This window comes from Vollenhovia emeryi, unplaced genomic scaffold (genome assembly GCF_000949405.1).
Source record: "Vollenhovia emeryi isolate VEMERY1.0 unplaced genomic scaffold, V.emery_V1.0 DF939169.1, whole genome shotgun sequence".
Classification (NCBI taxonomy): domain Eukaryota; kingdom Metazoa; phylum Arthropoda; class Insecta; order Hymenoptera; family Formicidae; genus Vollenhovia; species Vollenhovia emeryi.
In genome coordinates, this window is record NW_011967197.1 from 716664 (window position 1) to 735678 (window position 19015).

Here is a 19015-nt window from a genome sequence, read left to right on the forward strand (position 1 = left end):
CTGGGGAAGGGGGGCATGGGCGGAAGAGATCGGCTGACGCCGGGAGAGCAGGGACCCGCGGCTGCGCCCACGGACGGGAGTACAAAGGGTCTGTTGTCACACGGCCGGTGCTGCAGATCGTTTCGGACAAACTGTCAGTTTCTCGGGGGTCTCTCGGGCGCACGTAGGCACCTTCGTGCGCCTTTAAATGTGATTCTACGGGGGCGAGCTACGTTTATATATTTAAGGACACTTGTGATACGCGGATTCAGGTCAGTGGCGGCCGCGTCGCGGCGTGTCGTCGCGCGAGGGCCCCGACCTCGCGCGCGCCCGCCTTTGTTCCCCGCTCGCCAATTTAACCCCCTCGGACCGAGGTGTTTTTTTTTTTTTTCCCAGGAACACGCTCGCTCCGCACGACGCCGCGCGTGTCCGTGTGTCCCGGCCGATCCCCGACGTCGCGCGAGGCGCGTCCTCGCGGACGCCCAGCTCCGCGACACACGGATACTCGCCGGAGCGCTCGACCTCTCCCCCACTTCACTCTCGTCTTTCCACTTGTTCGAATTAATTGCCGCGTTAATCCTGCGCTGGCGAGGGTCCTTGGCAGACTCGCACGATGCTTACAATCTACAGACGAGAGCGGGGTTTTTATTTCACACTTCTCGTACGTGGTAGCCGCGAATGTCATTGGCGGAGTAATCCGTGTGCGGTTGCATCTCGCACTCGTGTGGCTCGTGTGTAATTTCGCGGATTAGATATTCATGCGGCAACGTGCGAAAAGCTGCGTGAAGCCCAATGTCCACGATGCTAGAACTTGGATCAAGTTCTAGCATCGTGGACATTGGCCTTTACGGAGGCATTGATGTACGATAACAAAATTGCCCCAGATAACTGTCGAACGATGTCGAATAATTATATCATTTCATGTAGTCGCACCTTATACTTTTCTGTTTATCTTAGATTTTGTTTCTTCCTTTTAATTTTGCAAAGGTATATCTTATTTTACTGTTTCTTATTACGGAAAGAACGCTTTTGCTCCCGTACGCTGATCTACCCTGGCGAGACGCCAGAGTTTGATAAATTTTCTGTAGATATATGTAAAAGTTTCTGCGCACGTTTGCGTAGCTGCCTAAGGCTGTGGGCAAAGGCTGAACGAAGGATTTGCGTTACAGAATGGCTCAGCGTCCTCAGAACTACGGGTCTACGGATCACCGGGTGGATGTACCTGAAATAGGATTTAGTCCTACCGAACTTTATAGTCTCTGTGAAAATATTACCACTAACATATATACGATTAACGCGAGTTGGAAGATTCTGGAAAGAGCTTACAAAAACATCGGAACCAGCAAGGATAATCAAGGTTTAAGAGACAAAGTGTGAGTGGCTGCCCGGAGTACGATAATTGTAACAATAGCACTTGGGAGATGCGTTCAGCTTGAATTTCACACTGGCCTGTTTGTATCTTTCAGACACGTGACGCAATCGAGTACCAACCAGGTGGTCACGCAGATAAGCAAGGACATAGCGAGACTGACGGTGTTGATGAGGCGTGGGGAGAAGCAGCAAAAGTTACAAATTGAAAAGCTCACAACGGACTTTAAAGATGCATTACAGAGATATTCCGATATGCAGAAGGTGCGCCAAGACGAGACGTGTATCTGAACATTTTCACTTTAAGACATCCGTTGCGTTTGACATTAATGACAATTCTTGTACGCCTTGCAGTCAATTGCTGAGAAGATGAAGAGACATATTTTAGCTATGACTAATATAGAAAATTCAATGGACGGGGAGGATGCTGAAGAGACACACCGCCTACTTCTAGCACAGGAGCAAGAGCACAAGTCTACGCAAAGGTTTGGAAATAACATCTCTTTACGCTTCACGCAAAGCAATGGAGTATTTGTGTGTTGATGAGTAACGCAGAAAATCTTACCTATTTGCTTAGTTGGCACAATAGCAATGGTTTTCGTTGGTTGCATTTCGGACAATGCTGTGAGCATCGAAGCTATCGTGATTGTAACGGCTAATGGAGATTGTAAGATTTTCTGGATGAAATAGCGATAGAACTCGTGGATTTTGTAGCATGCCTGTAACAAAAAAAAAGACTGAATGTAAAGTTTCAGTGAAAAGATTAATTAGTTACGCGACGTGTATTATTAATATAGAGAAATGTGTATGGTAAGTCAGTTTCAATGTGTCTTGTGAAAAGAGTAATGACAAAGCCAGAGGTATTAGAAACAATGTGTGATCAATGCATTATGGAATGCACAGGACACTCGAATTTCAACACGGGCTACTCCTAGAGAGAGAGGATAGGATAAAACGCATTGAGGGCGATGTTTTGGATGTGAATCAAATTATGCGCGAACTTGCAGCACTGGTGCATCAGCAAGGTGATACCATTGGTAAGCTCTACAACTAATAGTCCTGTAGGTAACGGCTGTAAATTTTTTTACAACGTAACATGAAAATGATGCAAGATGTTAAGAACGCAGCTTTCCAATCTGTTTGTATTTGCATCGCTGTAAGGTACATGTGCTCGATGAAACCTAATGATTCGTTTACAGATACAATTGACAACCATATAGAGAATATACACGGCAATGTCGAGCTCGGAGCGCAGGAACTGGAGAAGGGAAGTAATTACCAAAGTAAATTTCGCCGGAAAGTTTATATCTTGTTGTTACTTGCGATTATAGTTGCCATTGTAGTTACTGTTATTCTAGTCATTAGATTAAGTTAGCGACCGTAGCCTCTGCGCTGGTCTTATTGATGAACGAAAAGGGTTGTCTCAATCTGTTTCACATATGTTGTTCTGAAAGTAGTTTCTTCAAGGACCATCTCGTTTTGCCCATTTCTATGCATTGGAGACGTAACAAAGAGAGTATAGAGACTTATTTTATATCTGCTTACGAATGGAATTATCTCCTGTATTTTTGGAGAGGTTGGCCATTTGGGAATTTTATAAAACAGTATTTAATAATTTCACATGTAAACTATCGATTTTTTATAGGCTTTTTTAATTCTGTTTTTACACCCTAGTTGAATTATTACCAAATAAAATATTAGAGCATCGGTTTAAAAAGGCTAATAATGCCTTTATCATTTCTCACATGCCTATCTTGTACAATAATTACTTCAAATAATATTAATTCTTTTCTATATTATTTCAGTACGAAAAATTTGTATTCTAAAAATTAAAAACCCTATTCAATTGGTTAAAAGTATTACTTAATATTACACGTAAAATAGCAGAAATTTGTTAATCTGTTATAGAGAGTTTAAAAGCATGTATATTGAAAGTATATTAACTTGACTGATGCGTTTCCTTGGCAAAATCTGTAAACAGATTTATAAATACGTAAAAGACGTACACTTCGCGTGTCTTTTACTTGGAAGATGAACACAAAACTGCACAAGTAAAATGTTACCTATTTATTGTCGCTACATGAAGAAATGATATTAATAAGATAAATATACATATATATAATTATAATCAAACTAATGCAAAATTTTGCATGTATGTATTTTAATCACACCTGTATTCGATATTATTTTCATATATCATTCTAAATTATCGATCGGAATAAATCAATATTATTACAAATATGAGTACTAATTTTATTAGTTCGTAATTTATAAAATGCTATAACGCAAACAAAGCCAAATTAGGTAGACGAAAATTGTTAGTATTATTAGTACTCTATAATTGGCTTATATAATTAATTAGAAAATTACTCTTGTGGAAAATCTTGTAATATAATTGTATTAATTGACTTAGTTAATGGGTAAAGATTTAAATTATGCGTTTTCTAAACAGCGTCAAATTATTTGTATACTTTGTTATACATTCAAACTCATAGTTTTACCTTATCCAATAAATAATAATTCCAATTTCGTTGGAAATTTCCTGTAAAATGTAGTAAAGGTGCTAATGAACTTACAAATAATAATTTTGTATTATTTCATATATATACTGCATCTGTATGGAATAATAACAAAAATATATAATTAAAAAAGATTGAATTTTTCATGAAAAATAGAAAAACTGATTTTTAGAAAATATTGTAACATAACAAACATATACAAAGTATTAATATACGTATCTTAAATTCTTTTAAGATTTGGAATATTATTACACTATAGATTAGTTAATCAATGTTTTTTTTATAATTAATTATAAAAGAAATGTCGCCTATATTTTAAATTATACATTGTCAGACACAAAAAATTTGATTGAGACAACCATTTTCCTACGATTACTCGATTCTGATATGATTATTAGGCATTCCGGATCTAAAAAATCCAACGTATAATTATTAAGATTATAATCTGAATATTGTATATACAACTAATTATTAACATCATTTAAATAAATAGTGCTATGATATTGATATCGATACGAACGCTTAATATCAAGTATAATAGCTTTATTATCGTTGTTGATTTGTATGTGCTAAATTAATATTAGGCATTAAATTATGTTTTGTTCTTTGCAAATAAAGTTTTTTTTATACCCTGTATATGATACGATTATATAACATTGATTTGTATTAAGAAAAAATATATAAATACATTTAAAAACGCCTAATCTTCGGCATTATACCATGGCAAGACAAATGAAGCGTATAAGAAAATATATGTGCAAGTCCACTTTTATTTTCCAAATCTAATAGAAATATAATATCAAAAGTTTAAATATTTTATTATTCTTTATGTCCAATGACAGACTTTTTATTGCATATAACTTGTAGTATAAAAAGTTTATCTCTGTAATAAAATATATACTTACGAATGGTCTCAGAACCTCTGTCATTGAAAAATTCATATTTAATAATAGATAAAAATCGATTTCTACGACATATGTGGAAAATTAATATCTGTATAAAATTATCGTATATCAATACAATCTTATTTACAGGGGAATATTTTGCGGAAGGTGAGTCTCGTAAAAGAAAAATCTTCGTAACCTATAAATACAGCACATATGTGTTCTAATTTAATACACAATATACATATATAAATACGTTCTCCTAACAATTCAAAATTATGTTATTTGAAATTATTGCAATGCAAAAGGACTTATCGGCATGTCTTTTAAAATGTGATAATACTCACTTTTATATCAATAACAGTCTCAATATATAAGATTAAATCTCAGTATCTTCTAAAGTAGAATTCATATCAAGTTCTTATTACGTTTACGTAACTTTTATACAACTCCGTGTCTTGTAATGCAAGAGTCTGCGTATATTTACGCTTTTATTTTGTTTTGTTGTTGAGATCGCCTGGCTTTTATTCGTGATTGCAATGTAAGCAAGAGGCCTGCGAGAACGTCGTGATTCGGTAACTTTTTCGCAAACAGCAAACGCTTCACTGAATCATCATACGTCAGGAGAGCTACCATATTTTGTAATAAAAATCCTTGACAGTATTCTAAGAGCTGTGCCGCATTATATACCTGTAGATTGAAATACACGATGCAGTTTATTAAATGACAATCTAATGTATAATTAATACAAGAGTACATGTCGTTATCAAAATATACCTTTGCGTGAATATACATAGAAACAATATTATCAAGATCCACCATCGTGGAACACTGTGCTTCACAGTATCTGAGCAAACCATCGAGTTGAAAGAAATTGGCTGCTGCCATTAATTCCAGGACATCACTTTGATTAACTTCCAAGGTGGCGCAACCGCCGTGATACAGAAATTCCATGACCATCTGAAAATTATAAGATTTTCTAACAACTCTTTATCTTTAATAAATCTTACTTATTTTGAACGCACAGATTATGAAAATATTATTACTGAACAACTAGGGGAAATATCATGAAACACATGTACAAATTATAACAATTGCGTACCTGGAATATGTGATATCTTATGTCATTAATTTGCACAATAGGAGGATTGCCTTCACATAACTTGGAACTTAACATATTCCTAAATCTCGGAGAAGATGTAACCAGTACAATTTTGTGCCCATAGAAAACACGACCTTCAACTCTAAATTGGACATCGCTCAATTCTGGATTATTCACAAACTTGGGATCGATTCTTGATCCGCTCGAAAGCGTAGTGTCTCTAATTGGCTTGATCGGCTCCCATCCGAAACATGTGCAAAATATATCAGCGAGCAAGAGCGTCGTGCCTTCCTTCTATGGAAATGGAATACAAACAGCATAATTTTAGTAAGCCGCATTATTTTATTCACAACGGTTTATTTTATAAACAATCTTGAGACTAATTATATTTGTGAATTATGTAATTTACCTTGCTATATCTAAAAATATTGAATAAAAGTGGCAAACACTCCTGCACGAACTGCGTGGAATAATCGTCCGGGCAGACTTGGAGAAAGTCTTGAAGTAATTGATCTATTACCGAGTCCAATCGCATTTCGTGAGCTGTCGCGAGACTGTGCATCCAACAATGTAATGTCCAGCCCACTTTTAGCCCACGAAGTTCCATGGTAATATCTATTAATCGTAATAAATCGTGATTACATAATATAAAACAGAAATCTTATTATTTTGCCACACATAATTTATATGCTTATTAAGGATTATATTATTTCCTTTCTTACCTAAATGATTGCTTTCCGCGCTGTGATACATCGCTTCTTGTAGCGCCTTTGTTTGAATTTTATTAAACACTGGTTCCTTGCCTTCTCTGCGAGCGCCTCTTCCTTCAGCAGTTTGCTGTTGAGAATTATTGCCGGCATTACCTTCCGCTAATATCTCTTCCAAAGATAATATCTCCTTTTCTCCTCGCTTAGCCGAGAAGTTGAGTGGGTGCGATAACAATTGATGAAGACAGCTTCTCTGGCCGTGCGCCGTAGCCACCGAGATTGCGCTATTTAAATTTATGTAAAATTAAAATTTAATTTTTGTTAATCTGAATATATTGCGATCTGATGTCTATTTTGATATTTTAATATTGCAGAAGTCTATATAATTAATAATCATAATTAAGTGATAAAGTGTTAAGACTAAATTACCTGTAACAACCACGTTGCACGGAACCCGAGTACGAGAACGAGTCCTTGATCAGAGTGGACAGAAACGGCTGCGCCCCATGTGCCAGGAGCAGAGCTACCATCTCGTTGTTTCCCGACGCTGTGGCTGCTTGCAGAGGCGTGACCGTGCACTTATCCTCGCTGAGTTTCGCGCCGCCTTCCACCGCGGCACCTCTCTCCAACAATATTCTAGCGATATTGCAGTGACCCAGCAGAGCCGTGTAAGTCAAAGCGGTCCAATGTTGCGTTTCCGCATTGAAGGCGGTCTGCACGTAACACATGCCACTAGGAATAGCTCCGACAGGACCGTTGGGACTATTAGACGCTACGTTCGCATTCGGCATCGTTTTACTGGGCGTCACCATCGCCGACTGACTGATCGGGCTTCTAACGTTCGATATACCGGACGTTTGTGGGATCTTGGAAGGCGTGTTCGATGATGAGCTCGTCGTGGGTGGCGGGCTTTCGATGTTCAAGTCTGCCCCGGCATCCAATAAAGCCATCACAGCTGATTCATCACCGTTGATGCACGCCAACATCAGAGCCGTGAATCCGGCGTCATTCACCGTGTTGATTTTCGTTGAAGGCAGCAGCGGCATTGCCTGGGCTATGAGATCCGTCCGTCCGCTAGTCAACATCTTGAAGGCCATGTCCAGCGTCAGCAACCGAACATATTCGGCATCGTCGATGCGCTTTGAACACACCGAAATCTCCTCGGAGCTACGTATATAATATCGCAAACTTTAATCAGTCTTGTAGAGTATTATAAGTCGTAAAATGAAAATCTTAATATACAAGTCTTTGGAAATTATATGCCGAGACGACTGACCTAATTGGTCGAACGGGACAATCTACACCAGGCAGCAATAGTCGGGCAGCTTGATTAATGTCATCTTGATCTATAACCAAACCGTGTCTGTGTTCGGTATGCGCTGCAGCTACCCGTAGCCATTCAACTAACGGTGGTAGCACTACGTAAGCTCGTTCGTATGCTAATTCCTGTATTCCGGAACCACGTTCGCCGTGCTCCAACTTGAATATGTTGACCAAGTCAATGAGACAAAGTACGGTTGAAAATGTGTATTAATAAGCAATGCGTCTCGTAACACACAACTTAATAAAATAATTATTTGCCGAGAAATTAATACGTCACTTTTATTCACGTCTCAAGGTAAATGCCGTACCTGCGAGCATCTCATGTAATAAAATAGGGCATGTAACGCCCTCGTTGTCAGAGGCATGGGACAGCGTCCGACTTGCGCTACCTTGGAAATCAAATCTATCAGTTCCGACATCGATCCCACGCAAGTCGTAAGCAACGACGGTTCTAAAGCTGACTGAGCCACTTCCCGTCCGCTGCGTGACGACGACGACGAGTTCAAGGAACTTACACTTGCCCAACGTGGCATCGCAAGGGCACCTGAAATAGTAAAAGACATTTCGATTCGACGTATACGATTAGCATAAATTAACAAATATATTCGCGTATCACACTGTATAAACGGCATTCACATCTAAGCATCTCTAAACGCAAATATTTCTTAGTCGCCATACATTATTTTTCAATTTTTCAAATCATAATCATTCTATGATTTAAAAACAAGTAATAAAATTGAAGTCAAAATCCAAAAAGCTGATTGAAATAGAATATTTCTATCGTATAATTGAGTGTTAGTTGGCATCGAATGATTCTTTTTTTTCTTTTAATAAAAAATAAGATCACGGACCCGATGCCGTTCGACCGGCATTGAGATGCGCGTACGGCTGTAGCAGGCCCCATAAGTCGCCGCTGTTGGCTATAGCGTGTTCCAGCATCGTCGCCGTGAGGGTCGTATGCGGTTCGGTCGGCACGCACTGTAGCAGTATCTCCTCCAGAAGATTTTCGATCCCGGCCGTCAGATATATCGCGGCATACTCGTGAATCATCCGCCCGAGTCTCACGTCGGACATCCAACGCAAGAAACGTCCGACTGGCAATTGTAGCCCCGAACGGGATGCCTTCGATTGTTTCAGCTGATCGCCAGATACAGCGAACATCGCGGCAGCTCGAAGGCAAGCCTTTAAACAAGGCGGACACCAAATTACTATGTTTAGTGTTAAGTGTGCCCATCGCTTTGGATTATCATCAGCTGTTATTAGAATATATCGCTCCAGTTATCAGGATATTAACAACAGGATATTATTATTTGATATGTAACTGTAGATGTAATCTTACGCTCACCTTGGTGCAAGAATCCGCCAGAGCTGGACAGAGTACGATCTTGAAGGCGCTGTACACCTCGTGCTTACTGCAGAGACCTATGGGCTTTGCTAATCTCTGAGTCTCGCGGCCAATTCTAACAAGCGCGCGTTGCAGGAGATAGGAAAGCCGCGGAATCGTCTCCATCGAGACTTGGTCCATGTGCTCTCTCGTGCGACCGTTCTGAAGTACGCGTAACACGTCGTGGTGAGTCCACGGTAGCTGCTGCAGTTCCACCAGACGATTGTGAGAATCTACCCAGACGAACTCATCGGCGCTGGTCACATTGGTGTTAATCGTCTCCAGGCTGGAGTGTCGCATCAGCCTCCTTACTGCGGGTTCCGAACTCTCTGAGCCGCTCAACGAGGAGTACGTGGACGAGGACTTGTGCGAGCGCATCGTCAGCTGCTGGATCGCCAGCTTTATATCCTCCAAACCAGAACCCGACCATGGTACCTGTAGCTAGAAGCGAAATAGAACGCTGGAAATCGGTTTGAGAAATGGAATAATACGAAATTTTACAAGCCGAAATTGGGCAATTTACATTAAATTCTATAAGAACAAAAATTGATACGTGCCCCAAAGTATTTATAACTTAATATTTAATTAGATTTTAATTAAGATCATGGGGACACTGTTCAACATAATTTTCTAAAAGCGTGACAGAGAAGGGACAGAACATCATTCGACAGTTAGCTTTAATTAAAATGGGGACGGTAAAATTTGGATCACGCGGAACCTTAGCGGGAGTTGCTCGGTGCCGATTGCGGCTCTGGCCGGATCGGCTCCTGCCATTCCTCTGGGTGACCGACGCCGAGAGTCGATCGTCCTCGGGCACGGCGTTCAATTGCTGAGGGCTGTGAGCTCTGTGATGACGATGCGGTGGTGAACTACTGCTCGTGTGGCCGCCAGTATCCGACATGCTCGCGTGTCCGGACGAGCGATTCTCATCGGAGGAGCTGTTGCCGGTGCATTCCGGCCGCCTCTGCAAAAATCGACCATTTTACGACGGCCGTCGCGGAAATTTACGACTCCAACTCTTCGCGATTTGCAACGTTTAATGTATTTAAGATATTAATAAGACATTCGAAGAAACGTTAGAAATTAAATACACCCGTGGAACCTCGCCGCGGATAAGCTGACATATTTCTGTATACCTGAAGCGCACGGAGTTCGTGTAAACTGAGATGATGATGCTGGGAGTGACGTGGGTGCTGCGGGGTCGGTGTCGGTGCCACGCTATCCGTGTCCCTTTCTGGTATCATATGGACCATGTCGTGGACCCCGGTTTTAGGGGAATTCTCGGTGAAATCCTTAGAGTAAGAAGGGCAATATATCTCACGGTTATTACCACCGCCCGGTCTGCAAAAGAATTTTTATCTTGATTCAGGGAATAATTTACTACCCCTTATTATCCGCTCCACCCGGTGTCATTTATTCTCGTTACACCTTGAAAGTAGAAATAAATGACACGGGCTATCTTTTCGCTCGACCGCGGCTCGAAAGAGGAATACTTAAAAATTTCGCCCGGTAGACGAGTCTCTCTACTCGAATGACCGCGAAACGACACCCGATATGCCGTGGCGTAGGTCGGCGCCTCAATTATCGCAGGAATAATTCTAGCGGCTCGTTTGCGAGCGTTCGCGCAGGACCTCCCCTCTTCCCCCTTTCCCCCCTGCCCGCGTCAAGAAGCAAACGCATAATACGGAATCTGGACAGGTGCATTCCGCGGAGGCACTCGTCTCGTGGAAGTTACGCTCTCGAAAAGCCGTAATCTACGCAGCTAACTGCCACGTGCGATTTCTAGGCTCTCGAGACGCACTCGGGAGATAAGAGTCACGTAACATCCATAGAGAAATGGATAAACGGAACTGCATTCGCGTTGTCCTAATGAGTCTCGCGTCACTTGCACACCGTTGTAATGACCGTAAGGCTCTTTAGGCACGGAAAGGTTTCTCCACCCTGGAATGCCAGGCACGGAGCTGCTGATATATACGGCACCCTCGCGGAAAAAAATTCACGTAGCTTGCGGCGGCCGCGGGACTCGCCCGCGAAGGCGATAAAACGCGTTAGAAGTTCAAAGCGCCACGCGGGACCACTTTGAATCGCTCGCATTTCGTCGGGTATTTTTCAGACATCTCCTAACGCGTAATTAATTTTCAGAACAGGTGCGTAGCGAGACGTCCGAAGTTCAGTCGATCTTCAGCTTTTCCACGATACAAGTGTATAATATGTTCCATGCGCCCCGAGAGAAAGTGCAGTGGAAAGAATCGAGACAGAACGCGCGCGAGCGTTATGTTGAAAACGGAACGGACCGTCGGCGTCGTGATCCTAAAATTATTTCGACTAATAACGCGTCCGCTCAATTAAGGTTCCGCTGAAAATAAGCGGCCATATAATGCGCCGTTTTCGCAATCCCTGCGAGCGCCATTATATTCAATTGCGCGACCATTGTTGGCCGATATCGAGGATTTAGCTTCGACAACTTTCAAATCCGACATTAGAGGTTGCGCAAATCCCTGCGCTCGGTATCGCGGGACAGAAAACGCAGCAATGCAGGTAGCGTATCGGGCTGAATCGATTCCCGGTTATGGTATACACGTGTTACGCGAAAAGTGCGCAATATGCGCACACCGGGGGGGGGGGGGGCACTTAACTCGCTCCTCTCATTTCACTTTTTAACCGTGACTCTTGCGAAACGCGCTAACATCGCGTATTATCCAAACGACGTGTTATCACATAGAACGATTGGGCTCAGTTCGGCAATAAGGAAGTTACCTTAAAAATATTCTTATCCACGTACAACAATTAACAATTGTATTTGAGGGGATCCTAAAGCCGCTGGCGAACTCGATTAGTGTCGATAAGATAGGAGACGGAATTAAAAACGTCAATTATCGACACTTTTAATTTCAAGTTCTACTCGGCCCGAGAAATTTATAGCCAATCAATTTGCAACTTTTACGAAAAAGCAGCACTTTTATTAGCTACACATTGCTCAGACCGAGATTTTGGATCGAATTCTGGCAACGTCAAAACCACGGCTTTACCACAGACTTCTATATATTATACTAGACCGCTAATTAAGGCATTAGAAGCGAAGCCGCGTCGCCATCTTTAATGTGGGCAAAAGTTCGTATGCAAGGGGTCACAGTTCGAAGAGGAGAAATTTTAACCCTGCAGTGAGAGACCCATTGTGTTGAATGAAACAAAATTTAGTTGACTCAACTGAATTTCTTGTCTGGATATGAGCAAACAAATCTTTCAGTTAATACAACAAAAAAATTTACTTGGAAAATTTTGATATATTTTATAATATTCAACTAAACGATTCAGTCAATGATTCAATCAAATTGTTTCGTTTCATTCAACAAAATGAATAATGAAAATACTGCCAGTCCGACTAGAGTGCAATTTCACTTTTTGAAAGAGTGCCGTTGTTCGCTCTTTACTTGGATCGATTCTTCAACTCCGAAAAGAGTGCAGTTACGTTTTACCTCAATCAATTATTGTTAGCAGTGTAAAATTCATGGACAAGAGCGTCGCTATTGTTCGAGTGGAAATTTCACTCGAAAAATTTGAGAGAGGCCGCTTATCAAAAATAGAAAGACAAATCGTAATCTCACTCCAACGCACGTTAATCCGATCGTAGTCGGTAAAACGTACTTTACGGCTGTATCTCGAAGATTTCGAGGTAGATATGACGTGTGTAACGTGATACGTAAAATAGATTTTGCACGCATCTCTCTTCTTGCATTGTTACACATCTCGGGCACATCAGTCGCTTGTCCGATTTACAAAGAGAGCTGGCTCGATATCGAAAATAAAAAGATGCCTATTTTAAGAAGGAGGAGAATTCGAAGGAGGCGAGGTACGAAAAAAAAGCGCCCGCGCGGGCCCGCAGGCATTCAACTCGAATGCACTTATTATGCACTTTGAGAGGCATCACTGTTGGAATCCGAGCATTAGCGGCGCATCATCTGGATTTCCTCGGAGAGCGCGAAGAACGGATCGTTTGTACGTCGGGGAATAAATCAGCGTGCGCGGCTAGGAGTCTTAAAACAACTCGTAATCGCGATACGTAATGCCGATTCGAGGCGGCTCAACACGACGATTTACACGCACGTCCCATTACACGATATCGATTCGATACAGCGCGATGAACGTTTTATTCGAGCGCGCGCATCCGTCAGTCACGCGGAGGGAAATTAAATGAACGCGGAGAGATAAGATATTCAAACGCGGGCCCCGCGACCGCGGTGCTGTCCCGGGGTCGCTAGTGAATCATGAATTACAGAGTGGCGAACGCGCCTCGTGAGTGCGCAAAATCGGTGACATGTTTAGATACGCGCGTTCGAACCGTCTCGCGAGATAAATGTACAAACGCATGATTCCATTACCTTATCTCACGCGAGTGTAGCCAGGAATCGGTCGCTAAAACTTGGCTTTACCTTAAAATGCAAATCGACTTTTTACCGCCTCGATACGTCCGTCTTGTTTTATCGAGAAATCGCGAAACGACTCGACAACAATTTCATTAATTGTTCTTACTATATTCTGCATAGAGGTAAATATATTCTGCCGAATCGAGATCGTAAAACTTATTACAACTAACAAGTCGCGATTATTTTCTACAGTCAGATTCCCACTGGCATCAAACAATTAATAATTTAGAAAGTGCATGTCCAAAATCATGATAACTCATTCGTTATTAAACTTATTTCACTTCTAATGGAATGTTTGTCTCTCGGAAACGAGAGACGTGGCCAACGAGTTAATCAATCTTCCTCATTAGCGCGCGTGATCTCGAACGGCAAACGTGGCCCGCGGAAACGGCATGAGGTAAATCGCGTTTAATACGACAGAGAGAGAAAGAGAGAGAGAGGGAGAAAGAGAGAGCGCACGACGACGGGGAGGAATCCCGATTCGCCCAAGGGCAGCATCCAATTTTTTCTTCCTTCGCCAACGACAAGCGTGCCATGCGTGCGTGCGTGAATTTACCCCCTCAGTCGCCACTGCTGCACGAAACTCCAATCCGCCTTGAACCCGCTCGTGTCCCCCGGCAAGGACCAATAGTCCTCCAGCTGGCTCTCGTCCTCCTCTATCCTCAGCACGTCCTCCCTGCTGGGACTGACGTTCACCACGATCTCGTGCGCGGCCTTGGGATCGCCGTTCTCCATCGCGGGATCTCGGCGTCGCCCGGCGTCCTCTTCCCGCTCGTTGTCCCGCTCTGATGCGTCCCGTGGACGAACCTCCACCCCGTCGTCGTCCCGCGGCCGCAACGACGTCTCGGAATCCTCGTCGCATCTTGACGTCACCTGCACGCACGCTTCCGGTAGCGGCGGCAGCGACGGAGGCGAAGGCGGCAGCGGCGGTGGCGGCTGCTGCTGCTGCTGCCTCGCTTTGTCCTCTTTCTGCCTCGGGTTCGAGTCGCCGAAGTAGATGACCGTCTTGTGACTCGTGTCCTTCCCCGTTTTCGCGGCGTCGCTGCTCGGCGTCCGCGGTTTCGGTTCGCGACTGTCGGTTACGCCGCGGCGGCTTCGGTCCTCCAAGGTCGAGCTTCTCTCGTAATCGTCGCGCCTGGCGACCTCTCGCCAATCCTCTCGCGCCGGGGGCTTCGGCAGGAAGGACACGGCCCGGCGCAGGATGAAATTGGCGCCTTCGTGGCCGATCTGCTGCTGAACGTTGGCGCTCATCTTGCAGCCCTTCAGCTCGCGGCACAGCACGCACCTGCAGTCCTCGGTGCACTGGGCTCGTCTCGCGGACGGCATGTCATTCACGGCGGGGTCATTCTAGGACGTGCGCGGTTTCGCCGCTTATCTGCAGCGCGAGCGCGAAAAATGTGAAAGCGTGACCGAAAGATCCGGTCGATAGTATCCGGAATTAATTCCCCCGATTGAACTGTACACGTTTCACTGCTGCACGCCTCGCTCGCACCGCTGTTCGAAACGGTGCAAGCTTCGCATTAATTCGTAGCGTTTACAAACGCGACGAGGTTTCTAAATCAGCACGTTCGATGGCAGAACACATCTCACGGATCCATTGTACATTTCGCTGGGGTACCAAGAATTTTCGCCTACTCACGACTACCTCGCTCAGCTGACTCTCACGAGCAAATCGTTAGAATTCACCGCAACTTTTCCTCACGGGATTCGTAGGGCGTCGGCGTTGCGCGCGGTTTTCTGCCACGACGATAACGATTCATCGCTCCAGTTTCACGCGGGGATTCACACCGCGAAATTTCCTCGCTGATTCACCGGGGACGATGTCCTCTTGACGCACAGCCGTAGAGAGAGAGAGAGAGAGATGTCTCGTCGACCGGGCGAGTCATCGGATCCTAATTACATTTATCGAGGATCAATTACTCCGCGGCCGACAGACCGGCAGCGCGCGAAAGCCTCGATCCTCTTTCAATTACTCGCGGCGGCACAAAAAAGACGCGAGAATTGTCGCGGATTAACACGAGCGGCAGCGAAAGAACACCGTACCGGCGAACGAACCGTGTAATTACGGCGCTACTCTTTTCCGCTGCATTAGTGCGGCAGTCATCGTGCCGCAGTCAATGTAAACACGCGACTGAGACGACGACGACGAAGTGTCTACGGGCTTCCTGTGCATCGGCACAGGTGAAACGTGCGCGCCTCCCTCGCGGCGCGCAGCACAGAGTCGGGGAAAAGAAGAGATATCCGTATCACTTTCCTACCTTCACCGGTGCGTGCGTGTATACGTGGCGCGTACGTGCGCGTCCCCCGCCCCCGCCGCTCTAGCTTTTGTTCCGTCGCGCGTAACTATGATATCACGGGGAAAAGAAGCCTCGCTGCGCCTGCAAAAATATCTATGCATATACGCACGTTCGCGCGCACACGCCGGCAAATGTGCGAATTACGCCCGCACTCGCCATTGTCCCCCGCGCACCAATTCTCGCGCGAGGCCGAGAGACTCACCGATTCTCCGGAGTCAGCCTCGTGCGATCGTAGAGTCGATCGATCGCGTCCCGAGACCGCGCGCGTCCACGCACCTAACGAGCCGATACGACCCGTACAACGACACGGAACCAATTGTGCAACAGCGTAACGGAATTACGTAATTATATAACGCCGCTAATTGTATAACTTGCCGGACTTGGCAAAACTGACCGTGCAACTCTCGCGAGCGCGAGTTGCACGGGCCTCCCCCGTGATCCGGCCGGAGGCTTTATCGCGATAGGAGCGGAGTAGCTTATCACGGGTGCGCGCGAGCTGGCAGGCCGCGATCGCGCGACGTGCATAAGTGCCGGCCGCCACTTGTAAACTGCTGCCATGCTCTTTTCGCTGGCGAGCCGCAGGAAACGGGAGAGCACAAACGAGTATGTGTCTTTACAGAGAGAGATAGGTAGATAGAGAGAAAGAGACAGAGCCCCACCATATGTTTCGGGGGAGGACTTCCGGCGACCATCCTACTTCCTACGGCCGCGTACTCGAATCACATCGCCCCAGTCCAGTGCCCGTGACGGGCCCTGACGTCGCTTCTGATACCATGCCATCGCTTTTTTTTTCAGCTTAGAATTAGACGCGAGGCGTCCAACCCGCTTGTGCAACTCGATCTTTAACGCGCACCGCGCACGAAGGTGCATTTTGGATTTTGATCCGTGGACTCTAGCACTGCACTCTCTAAAAGTCAATCGGTAGATTGTCATTGAAAACAGCGATACAAGTATACCGCTGCGATTTTCAGTGGTATACTCATAATTGTGAATCGGTTACTATTCACTGTTTTCCGTGATAATTCACTGATTCACTTTTAGAAAGACAATTCCCGTTTTTCTTTGTCGTTAAGTGGTACACGAAAAAAAATGATGTCGTATCAACAAGATCGGTGTAATTGAACTAAAATTGTTGAAACAACATCAGTATTAATAAATGAAAAACATGAGATTGTTCGTGACGTTAACGTTTAATTCAAGCAACTTCATTTTGCTTAATTCAACAGCATTTTTTTTCCGTGCACATACCAATCGCAACTCTGGAAAAATCGACTTCTTGAAATTCCTGTTTGTCGAAATTGCAACAGAGTTTAATACTACAAGTAGCTGTATCTCCTAGCAGCTCTTTTCGTTAGTCGTTCCCACTAATTAATTCTCTTCTTTGATAGCAGAAGCTTCTGTACCGCGAGGCATAATCTGCATCGCAAGATTAATACTTAATGCGGACAGGCAGATAGATAGAAGATATCGCGATAAATGCAATAGTCTGCCTTCTCCTAAGACAGCTCCGTCTCTCAGATAGCGTAATGACAGTATAAGGGGGTGTGCCGCGTTTTAATAACATCTCACGCCCGCGGTTCTGTACGGTACTGTAACCTTTTGTATCGCGCGAAATCTGTCCACACGATCGGCAGAGAAGGTCGACCGTGAGTACCCCCGCGCGCCGTTGTTGATTCCTTCCGGTACTGTTTTACCGCGGCGCGTATACACGAGGAAGATTCCCAGGAGGTGTTCCTAGTACAGCAATTAAACGCGTACGGTTGAGCACGGGGTGCCTCGACACTCGCTCGCGGAAAACAGGAAGCGAAGTGGGTCAGCGTTAAAATCGTCGCCATTACAATTACACGGCGACACCTCCTCGCCCTGAATGCGTGCGCTGCGGAATTATTTCCGCGTGGATTATTATTACACAGCGCGCGCGAGGCTCCTCCACCGGTGTTGATCACAGACTTCTGTTATACAGGGTGTCCCAGGAGGAAGGGTCAATATTCTGGGAGGTGATAGTATCGGGCATTTTAAGTAAAAATGTTCATACGAATATATGTCCCATTCCCCACTGTTTCCGAGATAGAGCTACTTGAGTGTCTCGCGTATTTACTTTTTTCTGTACACTTCACCCTTCGTCCAACCTCATGCTGTACAATTCTGTACGTGTGTTTATCTTAAAATCCTGAATAATAGTATGTGTTCAGAAAATTAAATATAGAAGAAAGTCCTCTCTAGTATGAGATAGGATTCTAATACGAGATAGCAGACTTTCAACGCCCAAATTCAACTATAACAAATCTTTCTTCGCAACGATTACACGATATAACAATGAATTTTCCACTAAACGGATTTCACTCCGAGGGCAATAAATTCATGATGGAACCAACAGACGATGCCTGTTAATTTAGCAGCCAAATAACAAGGTTAAGATAACGGCCAAATATTCGCATACGCATTTTCTATTTTCGATTTACTATCCGTTAACATAGATAGCATTTTAATAGGAACCAGCTACAGTGAAAACTACCGACCGCCTTCAATTCGCATTACCGTAAATTAACGCGAAAGCAGACACAGCTCTACAAGCCAGATAAACCGGTATTCCTTATCGCGCGTTGAAAATCTATCTATCTATCGAAGTCGACTTCACCGCGCGTAGGAATCATTAAAATGCAGACTATAAGAACGACGGTAATAACAGAGTTTCTAGAAAAAATGCAAGACGTAACTAAACGTCCGCTTAGAATTCGCGTGATTGCGAGAATGGATTTCATGGAAGCGCGAGCGAGAGTCCGAAGTGAGTCGCACAGTTTCAACGAGAAGGTACAATTTCTTACGAGGCGGGTCGAGAAGCGTCCAAGCTAGCCGCGATGTGAGAAAATTCTGAATGAATGCACTTTTAAGAATGGCCAAATCTGCAACGCGTGTCCCTGCCGGACGAGCCTGCGGGAGGAAGGGCTCGAGGCAGATATTGTCCGTGCTCACGGGGCGAAACTCCGGTGTCAAGGGCGGCGGCGGCGACGCTCCTACGAGGATATTA

The 19015-nt window shown here is 44.3% G+C and overlaps 2 protein-coding genes across 6 annotated transcripts in view; one reads left to right on the plus strand and one right to left on the minus strand.

Moving 5' to 3' along the window:
- On the plus strand, positions 1 to 3987 carry LOC105564006 (syntaxin-12). The gene is made up of 6 exons (XM_012016066.1): positions 1 to 251; positions 1149 to 1352; positions 1446 to 1611; positions 1702 to 1832; positions 2251 to 2384; positions 2547 to 3987. The coding sequence occupies exons 1-6, from the start codon at positions 16 to 18 to the stop codon at positions 2720 to 2722; spliced, it is 1047 nt and encodes a 348-aa protein (XP_011871456.1). The 5' UTR covers positions 1 to 15; the 3' UTR covers positions 2723 to 3987.
- Positions 1839 to 19015, minus strand: part of LOC105564004 (ankyrin repeat and BTB/POZ domain-containing protein BTBD11) — a 27578-nt gene continuing 10401 nt past the window's right edge. The window contains exons 1-13 of one of the 5 annotated variants that reach the window (XR_001009081.1): positions 14247 to 16099; positions 10403 to 10607; positions 9985 to 10230; positions 9228 to 9707; positions 8734 to 9064; positions 8191 to 8426; positions 7836 to 8038; positions 6989 to 7726; positions 6575 to 6843; positions 6262 to 6467; positions 5853 to 6146; positions 5098 to 5710; positions 1839 to 2066 (exon numbers count right to left, since the gene is read on the minus strand). Coding sequence is in view for 4 of the 5 variants with exons in the window: in XM_012016062.1 (XP_011871452.1) it covers positions 5234 to 5710; positions 5853 to 6146; positions 6262 to 6467; positions 6575 to 6843; positions 6989 to 7726; positions 7836 to 8038; positions 8191 to 8426; positions 8734 to 9064; positions 9228 to 9707; positions 9985 to 10230; positions 10403 to 10607; positions 14247 to 15016 (4455 nt within the window). In the remaining variant the exon portion in view is untranslated. Of the gene's footprint in view, positions 2067 to 4948; positions 5711 to 5852; positions 6147 to 6261; positions 6468 to 6574; positions 6844 to 6988; positions 7727 to 7835; positions 8039 to 8190; positions 8427 to 8733; positions 9065 to 9227; positions 9708 to 9984; positions 10231 to 10402; positions 10608 to 14246; positions 16100 to 19015 lie in introns of those variants that run through there. The other 4 variants (XM_012016063.1, XM_012016065.1, XM_012016062.1 and 1 more) reach the window with 4 other exon arrangements.